At 39.6% G+C, this 14,088-nt stretch overlaps 3 protein-coding genes across 6 annotated transcripts in view; all 3 read right to left on the bottom strand.

Annotated features, from left to right (window-relative positions):
- osbpl3b (oxysterol binding protein-like 3b) overlaps nucleotides 1-4,553 on the bottom strand; it is a 45,393-nt gene extending 40,840 nt beyond the window's left edge. For all 3 annotated transcript variants that reach the window (XM_012915993.3, XM_004541471.3, XM_004541473.3), the window contains exon 1: nucleotides 4,350-4,553. The gene's annotated coding sequence lies outside the window, so the exon portion shown is untranslated. The remainder of the gene's footprint in view (nucleotides 1-4,349) is intronic.
- A 1,036-nt stretch (nucleotides 4,554-5,589) lies between these two features.
- On the bottom strand, nucleotides 5,590-7,873 carry LOC143420946 (uncharacterized). Its single transcript, XM_076889589.1, has 2 exons — nucleotides 7,423-7,873; nucleotides 5,590-7,346 (listed from the first exon to the last, which is right to left on the bottom strand). Exons 1-2 carry the CDS (start codon nucleotides 7,486-7,488, stop codon nucleotides 6,450-6,452), a joined length of 963 nt encoding a protein of 320 aa, XP_076745704.1. The 5' UTR covers nucleotides 7,489-7,873; the 3' UTR covers nucleotides 5,590-6,449.
- Nucleotides 7,874-8,024: 151 nt separating this feature from the next.
- Nucleotides 8,025-14,088, bottom strand: part of spmip4 (sperm microtubule inner protein 4) — a 47,076-nt gene continuing 41,012 nt past the window's right edge. Inside the window, exons 1-9 of one of the 2 annotated variants that reach the window (XM_076889954.1) lie at nucleotides 11,281-11,390; nucleotides 10,907-10,952; nucleotides 9,922-10,068; nucleotides 9,754-9,825; nucleotides 9,608-9,637; nucleotides 9,337-9,527; nucleotides 9,178-9,266; nucleotides 8,925-9,099; nucleotides 8,025-8,400 (exon numbers count right to left, since the gene is read on the bottom strand). In XM_076889954.1, coding sequence (XP_076746069.1) covers nucleotides 8,300-8,400; nucleotides 8,925-9,099; nucleotides 9,178-9,266; nucleotides 9,337-9,527; nucleotides 9,608-9,637; nucleotides 9,754-9,825; nucleotides 9,922-10,025 — 762 coding nt within the window. In that variant the 5' untranslated portion in view covers nucleotides 10,026-10,068; nucleotides 10,907-10,952; nucleotides 11,281-11,390 and the 3' untranslated portion in view covers nucleotides 8,025-8,299. Of the gene's footprint in view, nucleotides 8,401-8,924; nucleotides 9,100-9,177; nucleotides 9,267-9,336; nucleotides 9,528-9,607; nucleotides 9,638-9,753; nucleotides 9,826-9,921; nucleotides 10,069-10,906; nucleotides 10,953-11,280; nucleotides 11,391-14,088 lie in introns of those variants that run through there. The other variant, XM_076889955.1, reaches the window with a different exon arrangement.

The following is a 14,088-nucleotide window of genomic DNA, read 5'->3' as shown; positions in this document are numbered from 1 at the left end:
AAGCTGGAACATCACTGCATGTCCAGGTCATAAGACTGAAAAGTCCAAGGATCAAAGAATCCAAAATCAAAGAGTCGGATTCATCATTGTTTATGAAGATGGTTGATGAGAACCATCTCTGAAAGTTTATGGACTGACACGATATATATGGAGTGTTATGTTACTTATTTAAAATTCACAATATCCTGGTTTTTCAACCAGTGAGGACAAAGCAACGAGAACTACAAATTAACAGAACCTTCATCTACAGCTGTGAAAATAAGCAGGGATAGATTCTTATGCACCAGCTCACCACTTTATTAGGTACATCTGTTCAACTGCAACTACTCAGATCACATGGCAGCAACTCTGTGTAATTAGGCATGTTGATACAAAGACAAGACCTGAAGTTCAAAATGAGGAAGAAAGGTGATTTAAGTGACTTTAAATGGGGAGTGGTCTCAGAACAGAGCACTACCACCAAATATGCACACTAACCAGCCACTTTATTGGGTACATCTGTTGCAGCACTCGTTGACCATCACATGGGAGCACATTTATGTGTGTAGATTTGGGGAAAAAGTGATTTAAGTGACTTTGAATGGTTGTTGATGGCATAAAGGCTCATAGAGAATCATGCAAAAAAGAAAAACTACCCAGTGAGCGATAGTTATCTGTGTAAAAATGCTTTGATGATGCAGGAGATCAGTGAAGAATGTTACAACAAAGGTATGAAGAAGACCATCTCTAAATGCACACCATGTTCAGCCCTGAAGCAGACAGGCTACACAGCATAGGAATACCACAATGAGCTGCCAAGAACAGGAAACTAGGACTAGAATTTGCATCTCCTCAGCAATTAAAACTTATCAGACCAGGCAACACTGGAAAAAAAACATTGCCTGGTCTGATGAGTCTAGATTTCCCTGTGAGAATTCGAATGGTAGGGTCAGAATTTGGTGTAAACATCATAAAAGCAGGGGTGAATCCTGCCTTGTCACAAAGCTCAGATCATCTAAAACAGATTTTTTGAACATGATGATGAGTTCACTGTACTCAGATGGCCTTCACCCACAAATCTGAAGCAATTGTGTGATGCTATCATGTCAATATGAATCCAAATCTCTAAAGAACGTTTTCAGGGGATTGTTGAACCAATGCCATGAGAATTAAGGCAGCTCAGGGGCCCAACCCTGTACTAGAAGGGTGTACCTAATAAAGTGGCAAGTGACTGTATAAAATGACACTGTCATGCTTTATTATGTCGGTATTTGTTGATATGATTTGAACTTGAAAAGCAGAAGTAACTGTTCTGTTACATAAAAACTGTCATTCTTAAAGACAGTATCGGATCAGTTTTAAATGCCACAGAAAGACCGCTATTATAGACGGGCGATTGTGGCTCAAGAGTTCGCCTTGTAATCGGAAGGTTGCCGGTTCGAGCCCCGGCTTGGACAGTCTCGGTCGTTGTGTCCTTGGGCAAGACACTTCACCCGTAGCCTACTGGTGGTGGTCAGAGGGTCCGGTGGCGCCAGTATCTGGCAGCCTTTCCTCTGTCAGTGCGCCCCAGGGTGGCTGTGGCTACAATGAAGCTTGCCATCACCAGTGTGTGGATGACTGGATATGTAAAGCGCTTTGGGGTCCTTAGGGACTAGTAAAGCGCTATATAAATACAGGCCATTTACCATATGCAGGAGTTTGGAAAAAAACATGTTTTTCCCCCCTCACTGTGCTTTATTGGTTTTTATCAATAAGTATCAACTAGTGCCGCCCTCGTTAAAATTTCATGCAGATATCTGGCAGTCTGTGAGGGAGTTACGAAACCAGCCTCTGAGCTTCTTTCAGTCTCTCCAATGCCTGGAGGAGGCTGAAGACAAGAGTAGCAAGCTGCTATTAAAAAACTATATTACAAATTTGGACAAAAAGTAGATGGACAAATTGCATAACAGCGGGAGTGATGATCTTATCCATCTATCCTGCTATCAAATTCAGGGTTGTGTTGGGGAGCTGGAGGCTATCTCAGCTGTCATAAGGCAAGAGGAAAAGTCATCAGCCTGTTGCAGGGTTTTATTATTTAGAAACGTCTGTGAAGGTTCTCAGTCATCCAGGTCATCGTAGTCAAAGGAGCTTGTAAAGAAAAGCGTCTGGACTTCTTTAAGTTGCTTGAAGACGTTTCACCTCTCATCCGAGAAACTTCTTTCAGTTCTATTATTTAGAACCCCCCCCCCCCCAAAAAAAACAAACAAAAACAAAACAAAAACCCTTAAGTTGAATTTGAAAACTACAGAAACTACAGCTCAAAGGAGGAGCTTCTCTTGTGCCGGCCCAAAACCACATGTATATTTTTAGATATGAAACCACATGAATTATTTATGTAGACCTACAGGCCCTGCAAAAATAGCAAAAACACCTGCCACATACTCACAACAGCTGCTTTGTTGACACTTTTTTTTGCATTGTTCACCTGCCAGTTAGCGGCTATTACAAATAAGTTTGGGGTTTTTTGTAACGTACACCCTGAAGCCACAACTACTTCACACAGGTCACTGTATGAGCCAGTGTGCGAAAATGATAGCTCTATACATCCTCTGCTATCTGAATTCTGTTGATCATTGCAAGGAAATTATTGACTGGTAAATATCAATGTGCTGGCCTGACCATCGGTGCTGTGCAATTTTCTGCAATATGATGTTACACTATAAACAACACAACAGCAGGTGACCTAAAAAACTGGAAACAGCCCATGCAATATAAAGACTCAGCACCAAAATGAACGAATTCTGTAGAATCTGACAGATTATAGGCCCATTCAAACATTCAGTGAAATTACTGTGAGCTGGAGGTCACCTTATGAAATGCAGTGCTTTACTGCTAATACTAGCTATACCCATGAAATTAAATTAAGCACCACACCTATTATTTAGGATTTTCAAAATAAATATTCTACTGTACAAAATGTCCAGTTAAATAAAATAAAATAAATTTAGAAAATCCTCCTTAACCACGTTTTCTTTTTGAAACTCTGCGATTATATGTGTTTTCCCCCAGACAAAGCAATTTTATTTTATTTCTCGCTGTTGCATTCCACAGATTCTATTGATTCTTCTCTCTCACAGTCTCTTTGTGTTTGACTGCAATCACTGTCTTGGGCGTGATAGGAGCAAAAAACCTCAGGAGCTGCAGGAAAGACAGATGGGCCACCAAACAAACCATAGTCCCCAGTGAGCACAGCTGTGACAGAAAAATGAGAAGTAGTTTATACAGTGAAACTTACCAAGCCCTCAAGAATTTAGTGTCACAACAATCAACATTGCCAATCTCTAAGAAAAAAATAAAAATAAAACTCAATGTTCCACTGAATAACCTTGACTTTCTCCTTAACTGTGTACAAATCTGTGGCAGCATGCACACTATCTACCTCCTTTGCTCCACCTCATGCCAGCGTGCATTTATGCTGAAATTCTGAGTGGCCTTCCCCATACATGTTTGAACAAACACAGTTCAAGCAACACTTGAAAAGCCTCCTCTGTTGCACTGTTTACACAGGACTCTAGAAAACTGAGCGACCTTGTGTTAGCTGTAAAATTACTCTGTATATGAGCCACATAGATCTCTGACAAAACAGCTTTGAGTCACATTTTTTTTCACTGTGAAGTTGTGCCATAAGTCACTCTTATTCAGCTGGATTTATGAATCCTGCTCGGGTGCACTGATAACTACCATAAATATTGAATATTACATGTGAAACAAAGCAAAATCCTCCATAATCCTGTTTGCTTTGACCACTATCTGTTAAGCAGGAGATGCTGAGCTCCAGCCATGATTGAATCTGAAAATGGATATCACACACACCTACATCCACTCAGCATGAGAGATACACACAGTCATAAAGGCACATTATTCACAGTCCTGGCTTATGACTTGTCGCCTGTGAAGCTAATGAGTTCTACTGCATATTAGGTTTATCATAGAAACAACAGACCATCTTTTATAACTTGTAGAAGACTCAAGAATCTGGAGACCAAAGTGATCTATTGTTGTTCATATTGTCTCATGTCCAGACCTTTAAATAAACAAATAAATAAATATATAAATACCAGTTGCTTGTTAAACTATAGGACATAAATTTAAGGTCAAGCGCTTTTACATTTATCCAGTTTATCGATGGGTTGTTAAACTTTGATGACTCTGCTGAAGTGTTTCGAAGAACATTACAACTAAAGATTCACATGCACCTGATTTGTTCGGCTGAAAGATCATAATCAATCAAATAACTTCCAGAGGGTTTGAGATTCATCATTGCATAAGAGAAAATTACAAGGCCAAAGAGTTTTTCTTGGACGAGAGAGAGAGAAAGAAAACACACTCACCTTGAGCTACAGATGGACACGATCGGTGAACAGATGTTTAACTACAGGAAAGGCCACAGCCGGAGAAGAGATAGTCAATTTAGAGCCCCAACCAAACAGCCTGGCTACTCTACTATGACAAGTACACACATGCACCATCCAGCCGCGCTGAAAAGCATCAGTCTCTCCACCGCTGTACGGAGGAGGGAGATGAGAGGCGACTGACTGAGGCCAACTCCAATTAAACTGCAAAGCAAAGCTCGGCGTCAACTTAAAGGGGCGGCGTTTCTATCACTGACATGTTTCCGTGACGCATAGACGTGTAGAGGAGGTCCCCAAAGCGCAAGGACACAGTGTAGAAGTCTTCATATTTTACATGCAGTCCTGTTAATTAATGCGTTATAGTGGATCTTAGAGGATAAATATCTTATTTGACTTATTTTATATTATTTTATTTGACTATTCACATTAGTAAATATCACAAAAATGGTTAAATAACTGTTATTAGAAGCGATAAATGAAGTTCAAACGACAAAAGTTAGCATATACCGCCACCTACTGGATACACTGCTGAATCACATCTGTGCTGTTAAACAGTCAAAGCGTCTGCAAACAGATTAAAATGCAAACATACAACAGTTGAGTAAATAGGTACGTTTTTCTATACATTTAAGTCATTTCACGTGATTTAAGTATAGACTTATTGCATAATTATGACAGCAGACAGAAACAGAACTCAACAAAAGCCATATAATTTTTATTTCCATCCCGTCGACAAACTGATATTGTCTCCATTATTAAACAGCAAACTGTGCATGTCTACTTTGCTTTGTGAGCCATTATTCTTTTTCAGTGAAAGTCTGAATGAGACGCTGTTGTATCAGTGAAGGCTGCAGGCTTGCACCTCAAGGACATACTGTCATAAAAAAAATCATTTCACACAAGTCAGCCTGACTGCAACAGATTTTGTGCAAAAGAGCCTTTTTTTTCCTTTCACAGTGGCACGCTGGAAGGTTACTGCGGCACCTATAATACACAGAGTTGGATTCCATAACACAGGCAGCACAATGCTCTGTTCTGCACTCTGTGTTACATTTGCTGGAAAAATCAGCCTCGTATTTTTCTCTCTCTCTCTCTGTAAAATTGGAAAGGTTACAGGGAAGACTAAAGTATTCATCTGTGCAGCATTATGAATCTGGTACAGCTGAATTGCTTCTGTGTGCACTGTGCAGGCTGGCTGAACTCACTGAAGTGAGCTTTGAAGGCTGTTGCTTTTATTTTACTTGATACAATTAGCCACAGCTTGTAAGAGACCAGTACTGTAAAATAAATCCTGAGCTCTAATGCAAATGAAATGTGGGAAAGTAAAGAGCAAATTAACAATGCTTCCGACATGGATGAAACACTTACTGTGCTCGCAGTAATATGTTTATTCTAATTAGCTTCAGTCTGAAAGAAAAACAAATTGCATTCTTATACAATTACAGAGAAACTTTAAATGTGACTATAGTCATATGAGGGATTGCACAAAATAGGCTGTATTCCTTATGGTCAGTCCATGAAAGTCCATTTTTAGTTGTGCCAAGAAGTCTTTAATGTGGGTGTTATGTAACAATAACCTATATTGAAACCTGTGATAAATTGCTCTATAGGTGCAATAATGCTTCTGAAAAACTGTCCACTGCATCTTTGGTTATGAAAAGTCACACTTAAGTAATGTTAAATACATGCAGTCATTTAAATTTTAATACTAAGTTACTTTCAGGATTCAGGTTATTAGAACTGCTATTGCTTTACTGAGATATTACAATTATGTTTATAAGGCCATATGGGAGCTGCAGTGGTTAGTACTGTTGCCTCACAGCACAAAGGCCCTGGGTTTCAATCCACCAGCTGGACAGGGCCTTCCTGTGTGGAGTTTGTATGCTCTCCCCGTCCTCAGGCTTCCTCCCACAGTCCAAAAACGTGTATGTGGTTAGGTTAATTGGCTGTAGGTGTAAATGTGAGAGTGGTAAACTGTCCAGGGTGTACCATGCCATTTCTCCTCTGACAGCTGGGAACAACTCCATCCATCCTTGCAATTCTGAATTGGGCAAGTGGGAAAAATGGCTGGATGGAAGGTCATCCATGGATGTAGTAGCAGTTAATCCCATAGAAGTTGTGTTTTTTCCCACAGACTACGTTGTCTCTAAGGTTCACAGCGGCATGAGTGATGGAGCTGTTGAACTTGCGATGAGCCTCTGACTTGCTGAATGAATGTTGAAGGTCTAATAGGGTCAGGGCTGCACCTGATTTACCCACAGTCCCAATGGAAGAACTGCCTGGCAGGACAGGAGAGCGTGGCATGATGCACGGATTAGAGTTGCCATGTAGCCGCTCTCTGTCCTCTGCTCCTGGTAACAATTTGGGATGTGATTCCCTGCCCGTCTGGTCTTTGTCTTCAAGTAGTGGACTACAGCTGGGTATATTTCTTCCAACTTTAAAAAGTTTTTTGTCATTTAGCACATCCTTTACACAGATGCTTTCCTCTCTGTTGACTTCTATCCCTCCTTGGGGATGTAGGCGGTTGGACAGGTCCCAGAGTTGCTCTGTGTTTGTGATCTGGGCAGCGTTAGCCTCTTGGTTGCTCTGTGACGGGGATCCTTGCATGACATTGTCAAACTGGACTTTGCAGTTTTCCCTCTTTCTGCCCTTATGCGCAGAGCATTTGCACTGAGCTTGCTGCTTGCGTAAGACCTCCTGGGACAGCTCAGTCTGCTGTGCCTTTGTGGAGTTAGTGCTGCACTTTGATTGAGTATGACCCATTTGGTTCAGATCTGGTGCCTCATTACGCATAGCTGTGATCTCTTGTGGTTGGTTCACAGCAGGCGAGGCAGTGCTTTGGTTTAGAGTTGGAGATGTATTTTGGAGTTCAGCAGCAGTGGGACTGCAGCTGCTCCTCCTGACATTGCTCCCCAGTCTTTTTCTACATCCTTGCCTTGCTTTAGAAGGAACAAACACAGGATGCGACCTTTCTTGCTGCAGGGAAAATAATTAGACTTATTAGTGTTCTGGTCTGTTAATGCTACCGTATAATAAATGCAATGGCTTTTACCAGGTTTGACGTGTGTGAATTAATCCCAGCAAAGTTAGTCATTTTTTCCTTGAAATCATCTGTCATAAAAGGATTTGCTGGCCCTGATCCTTAAAACAAGATTTCACATTAATGTCAGATTTTGGATTACTGCACAAAATACAATAACAACTGATTGATCATCAGTAAGTGTGAGAACCTCTGCGAGTCCTGTCAGTTTGCTGGTCTGGAGCATTCAGGTGTGTGTTTCTCAGTGAGAAAAGACATCAACAATGATCTCAGAGAAACAGAAAGATTGAACAAGTATGAAAGCCTCATCTCTCTAAAAAGAACACATCAAACCAACTGTTGGGTCCAGTGGTGGAAGGCTGCTGATTTGGACCTCAACCTAATTGAAATGCTGTGGCATGACATTAAGATAGCTGTGTATAAACGAAATTTCAAAAATCTCAGATTAACTGATGCAACATTGTAAAGAAGACTTGGCCAAGATTCCTCTACAATGATGCGAGAGATAAAATCATAAAGAAATGATTACTTCAAGGTACTGTTGCTAAAAGGTGCTTGACCAGATACTGAACCACAGGGTGTATTTAGTTTTTCCCCTCATTGCTTCTGCATTTTGGCTTTTTTTTGGTTAAATATATAACAGCACGGTGTAATATTTCATGTGCTGTATGTGAATAATTTAGAACCTGCTAAATACAAGATACAAAGATTTTTCATCAATTCAATTCAATTCAATTTTATTTATATAGCGCCAAATCACAACAGTTACCTCAAGGTGCTTTTTATTGCACAGTAGATCGTACAATAATAGATACAGAGAAAAACCCAACAATCATATGACCCCCTATGAGCAAGCACTTAGGCGACAGTGGGAAGGAAAAACTCCCTTTTAACAGGAAGAAACCTCCAGCAGAACCAGGGTCAGGGAGGGGCGGGGCCATCTGCTGCGACCGGTTGGGGTGAGAGAAAGAAGACAGGATAAAAGACATGCTGTGGAAGAGAGACAGAGGTTAATAACAGATATGATTCAATGCAGAGAGGTCTGTTAACACATAGTGAGTGAGAAAGGTGACTGGAAAGGAAAAACTCAATGCATCATGGGAATCCCCCGGCAGCCTACGTCTCTTGCAGAGTAACTAAGGGATCCTCCCTTAGTTACTCTGCAAGAGCATTTGCAAGGGTCACCTGGTCCAGCCCTAACTATATGCTTTAGCAAAAAGGAAAGTTTTAAGCCTAATCTTAAAAGTAGAGATAGTGTCTGTCTCCCGAATCCAAACTGGAAGCTGGTTCCACAGAAGAGGGGCCTGAAAACTGAAGGCTCTCCCTCCCATTCTACTTTTAAATACTCGAGGAACAACAAGTAGGTCTGCAGAGCGAGAGCGAAGTGCTCTAATAGGGTGATATGGTACTACAAGGTCATTAAGATATGTCCTGATAGATAAAACTGATGAACTGAATACTTTTGATACTTTCTGTTTAACAAGGATTTATTTTTCAGTATTTTCACTTCTTACCTGTGTAGTGCATTTGGTAGGAAGTGACCCAAAGGGTCTTCTCCATGTTTTTCAGGATGTTGCTTGTCCTCTCCGATAGCGTCAAATCCCAGTCTCGAAGTTTCAGGTTGGGCAGCACCATCTTTGGGGGAGTGGGGTAGAAAACCTGGCTCTCTCCCTTCGCTGGTTTTGCATGCTGGTGGAAGGAGGAAGACACTTTATGCTTCGATTAACGTCAGTGAAACTGTGAAGTCACTGATATTTCATCACTCACATCAAAAAAGCCATGTTCTCCTGTCCACATAACAGCCTTCTTCCTTGTTTTCAGTGGTGTTTCTAAGCTCTCAAGTCTATATGGAGCACCTAGGTGTGAAAAAAGAAGCATCTTAAAGACCTAACCATTCTACCACTCCCTTTTATCAGAATATCACACCTTTAGTTTTGCTTAGCAGAGTGATATCAGGTGCACTATTTGGGATACTGAGGTTGAGGAAAGATTGAGACGCAGCTCTGACTCCTGTATGTGGGTCATCTGGTGAGTGGAAGGATGGGAACATTGCAAAACGAGAGATGTGCGATGAATAGGGATGCTCTTTTGGGATGGCAATCTTTATCATTTTCTCCCTATGAAAGGCACAAAGACAAGAAAGGGTCGAACTATGTGCAAAAACAAATCAGTTTATCATTATGGAAAGAGTACTCACGCTATATTTATGTCCGTTGGTTTTGGTATTCTGGTAAAAAAAAACACACAAAAAAACCCCACCATCACTGTTATTATGTATCACCACAAACACAGGAAGAGGAAGTTTTTGATTATAATATTTATATAAAATCAGCAGCTACTTACAGTTGGTCATTAAGTCGAACATGACTTTTGTTTCTGCCATCACTGCTGTTACAGCGTTGATTGGTGATACTCCTGTGAAGGTGAAATAATTATATAATTATACTACATTTGATATATTACATTATAAATTCTAAGACTGTCTCATAATGAAGCCAGCATCACACTCACCCAGGTATGGTTCCTCCATAACCGCAGGGATAATGTCTATTTAAATCAGCCCTGAATCCACTGGTGAGTGAAGGCTCCATGTGGCTGCTGAAGACCTGACTCATAATCAGTGAATGTGAAGGAAGGATAAAGCCCTAAAAACCCCCACTAGTATAGAAGGACAAAGAGGCGATGTTTGTAATTGCACACAAGTTTAGCTTGAGAAACAGTACTTAACAAATTTATTAGACCATCTGTCATAAAAGCAAGAAAACACACATATTTTAGAAAAAAATACAACATAATTTTTTTATACAAAAAATTATGTTGTTACTTATTAGGAAAATCTAATGTTTCACTTCTCTGGATAGTCAGAAAGCATAGACAAGACAATTTAGCAAAGAACCTATTATTTAATTGCATCTTTAGGCACTTTATTGCTAGTAGCTATCATTTGTTTCTATGTCTTTAGATGAATCTATGAAAAATGCCAGCAGTAACACTAAGGGATTCCCCCCCCCCCCCCCCCCCCCCCCAAAAAAAAAAAAAAAATCTACATCAGATGAACAGGATCTGCAAGTTATGTCCTTAAGCAAAAGGGAAAAAATCCATGAAAGCCCTGAAACAGGACCCGAGAGATGCATCTGGCCTTTCGGTTGATCTGTTTACTGAAGAAGGCTGAGGTACGGCAAATTCTACAATAACTCCCCTGAAAAAGTGGCAACAGGTCTTATGGAGTGATAATTTCCAGCCATCTGCAAACCATGGGACAAAAAGTAGCTAACATCCAAAGAAAGGCTTTGAATCTCAAAGAAGCCTGGACAGCTACTTAAAGAAATAAAAATATCATTGGATCTATTTCCCATTTTCATAGAAAAACATTAAGTGAGGGGCGGCCTAAGACTTTTGTGCAGTATTTTATATATACAGCGACTAATCTTCTAGAGTATACTTGCTGTTTAATCATTAATTAATATAAATTACTATTTTCGTAATATTAACTTACCTGGACAGTGGTATAAAGGAAGTCCAGAGAAGTTCCGAGTATCTGTCTGTGATAAACACACAAATGTCTTGTTTCAAATAAAGGTGAACATTTTAAAGCCTTTTTTTTGACTGAACAGGAGGATCTCCTCTTTGCTTTTGACCAAAGAGGTGGGTTTGAATTCCTGGGACAGGCAGAGTGACAGTGTTACAAACAATAGGATCAGAGTGAGCGACACCCAATCCAGCCCACTGTGTGTAGTACTGATGTCACTTAAAAGCAACTGTAAAACTAACCTAACTAAACACTGACTACTCTAAGACCAGTGCGATGTAATTTTTACAGTTCTTATTGTTCAAAAATCAAGTCTTGGCTGATTTACTAATATTACTTACAATCACTGCTGAGAACGCCCATCATCCAGTCATCCAGTGTGGATCTGATAATATTACGCATTCACAGCTCAGTGAATGGGTGCAAAGAAAATGAAGCTGGCTCTGACTAGCACACACCGACACCAGATACAAGCTGTGCGACTGGTGTTGGGTTGCAGGAGTCGTATTTCATTCCTGCGCAACACAAGGACTGAAATAGATCCAGATTATGTGCATTAGTGAATGCCCCCAAACTGTCCATCAAATGTAAGTGTTGGCATGCCAAAAAGTAACACGTGTGGGGCGTCGTTTGTAAAGTGAAACATGCTGAAATTAACAGCAACATTTTTCCACATTTAGCTCAAAACCTTACAAAAACATGATTTTTCCCGAGTCATTTTTTACAACATTTAGTAAAATGTTTGTAACTTTTCATATTTAAAACACAATTTTAAAAGTTAAATCTAAATGTTATATTTAAATCTAAATGTTAAATCTAAATGTTACAGGAAACCAAATATTTAGTTTCCTGTTTTCACTTTCCATGTTTCACTTTACAAACTGCGCCTCATAGTTTCTTGTATTTTTATTTATTTATTTATTTATTTATTTTTTAAGTTTTATTGAGTGATAGTGCTTTGGAGAAAACCTCTAAAGTTCTTTCAAAATTTTTCTTTGGACATTAGCTGCTTTTTCACTTACTTTTAGTCCAGTCCTTGTACCTGATTGTTTTCAGAGGAATGTCTAATTGTTAAATTAAGCCATTAAACACAGACCTATTCAGTCACTGAGGGGATTAACCAGTGTTATGTCTACACATAACAGGCAACAGTATCTGAATCTCATGTCCTTAAGGAATAGGAAAAAAAATATCCAGCAAAGACTCAGGCAGGATCTGAGTGATGCATTTGGCCCTTGATCCACCTACTGTTCACTAGGTTCAACTACTGTCTCATAAGAAATGGGCTCAGTGGAAGGGAGGCTGTCATTAAGCTTTCTTAAGGAAAGACTCAGGTATGTCAGATTACACAAGAACTGCACAGAAAATTTGTGTCAACCAGTTTGATGGTTAGATGGATCAAGATTTGATTCAAGTTTAAATTGTTATCAATATGTACAGAGGAGATCAGGAGAGCGATACCACAGTGACTGTGTACAAAACACAGTGGAGGCTCCATCATGGTTTGGGGAAATATTTCAGGAAGTGTTGTTGGGGACTTGATGGAATTGATGGAATTATGAACACAGAAAAGTACAGACAGATTTTCATCCACTATGCAACAGCTTCTTTTTTCAATATGACAATGATGCCAAACACACTGTTAATGCAATAAAAGCATACCAGGATGGAATAACACACAATTAAACTGTGAGTCATGGAAAGGCCTCCCCAGCGCTCAGACCTCAACATTATTGAAGCAGTGTGGGATCATTTTGACAGAGAACAAAACAAAAAAGCAGCCAACATCCAAGAGGAGCTTTGAATGTCCTTCAAGAAGCCTGGGGAACTATTTCTGAAGACTTTAAAGAAATGACATGAAACTTTGCCTAAGAGAGTCCAGGCTGTGTTTGGATTATACCAAATATTGACTGCCAGCCTTGTTAGAATTGTACACACTGCTGTTTTACCATATACGTGGTATTTCCTTGTAAATTCCTGCACTTACTTCCTGTTAAAGAAATAAAGGTGATTGAAAAACTTTTATTCCTGCTGAGCCAGCTCTTTCATGTGTAATGATAGTAAATTGATATCATCCTTCAATTTTCCTTTTCACACTTGTCCCCAAAACAATTACATTCGTTTTTAATTTGAAAACAAGATTTATGATATTAAACCCCCTGAAAATGTTTCTTTATTATGTAACATAAAATATTTATGGCTAAATAAGTAACTACAAAACATAGGCATATTACATTTAAAGCTGCTGTGATATGCTCTGCCTTTATGCACAGTGACCAAAAGGCCACAGCATTAGATTCCCATTCAGATGTTACTGGATCCAGATTTGCTTAATATGTGAAAATTATGGGAGAGACCTTTCCAGACCAGACCAACTCTCAAATAAAACAACAAAAATGGTTTGAACCACTGCAAACACTCTATTATTCATGCAGGGTCTTTTTTATGCCTAGTAGTAAGAAGTTTATTGAAGATACACTAAATCCAGAAACCTGAAAATTGCATTAAAATACCAGTTTTTCAATCAATGCGTGCGGCTGCCTTTTATTGAACGCGATTTGGACTGCTTTCCAAGCAGCAAACCTTGTTTGTTAACTCACAAGACCCATTCTGCATTCTGCTTTTTAATTGGGATTCTCAAGAGACCTTGTCCAAAGTCTCAGCAAAACATGCAAGTCCTATCAAGCAGCATAAGCTAAGTCCAGTAACCAATTACCCTGCTCTGGCCCAGCAGAGCTGCCGCTCTCTCTCCGGATTATAGTTCCCGCTGCTGCATTATAAATGTGCAGCTGCAGTGCTTTCCCTAATATTAGGTTATTGTGCAGATGGAAGTTGACAGTTAGTGGATGATTTGCAACAACAACAGGAAACCAGCCTTATCTGTAGCTCTCATGCCAAGAACTTCAGACACATTGTGAAAAATTAGCTCACCACTGTCATCATGTGACATTTGTTGATAAGATAAGATAAGATAAGATAAGATAAGATAAGATAAGATAAGATAAGATAAGATAACCTTTATTAGTCCCACACGTGGGAAATTTGTTTTGTCATAGCAGGAAGTGGACAGTGCAAAAGTTATATAGCAAAAATTAGAATACAATAGGAATAAAATACTGTACACAACTGTACAGAATAGAATAAAATAA

The sequence above is a fragment of the Maylandia zebra genome, linkage group LG11, assembly GCF_041146795.1.
Source record: "Maylandia zebra isolate NMK-2024a linkage group LG11, Mzebra_GT3a, whole genome shotgun sequence".
NCBI classification, from domain to species: domain Eukaryota; kingdom Metazoa; phylum Chordata; class Actinopteri; order Cichliformes; family Cichlidae; genus Maylandia; species Maylandia zebra.
This window is presented reverse-complemented; position numbering and strand designations above follow the sequence as displayed.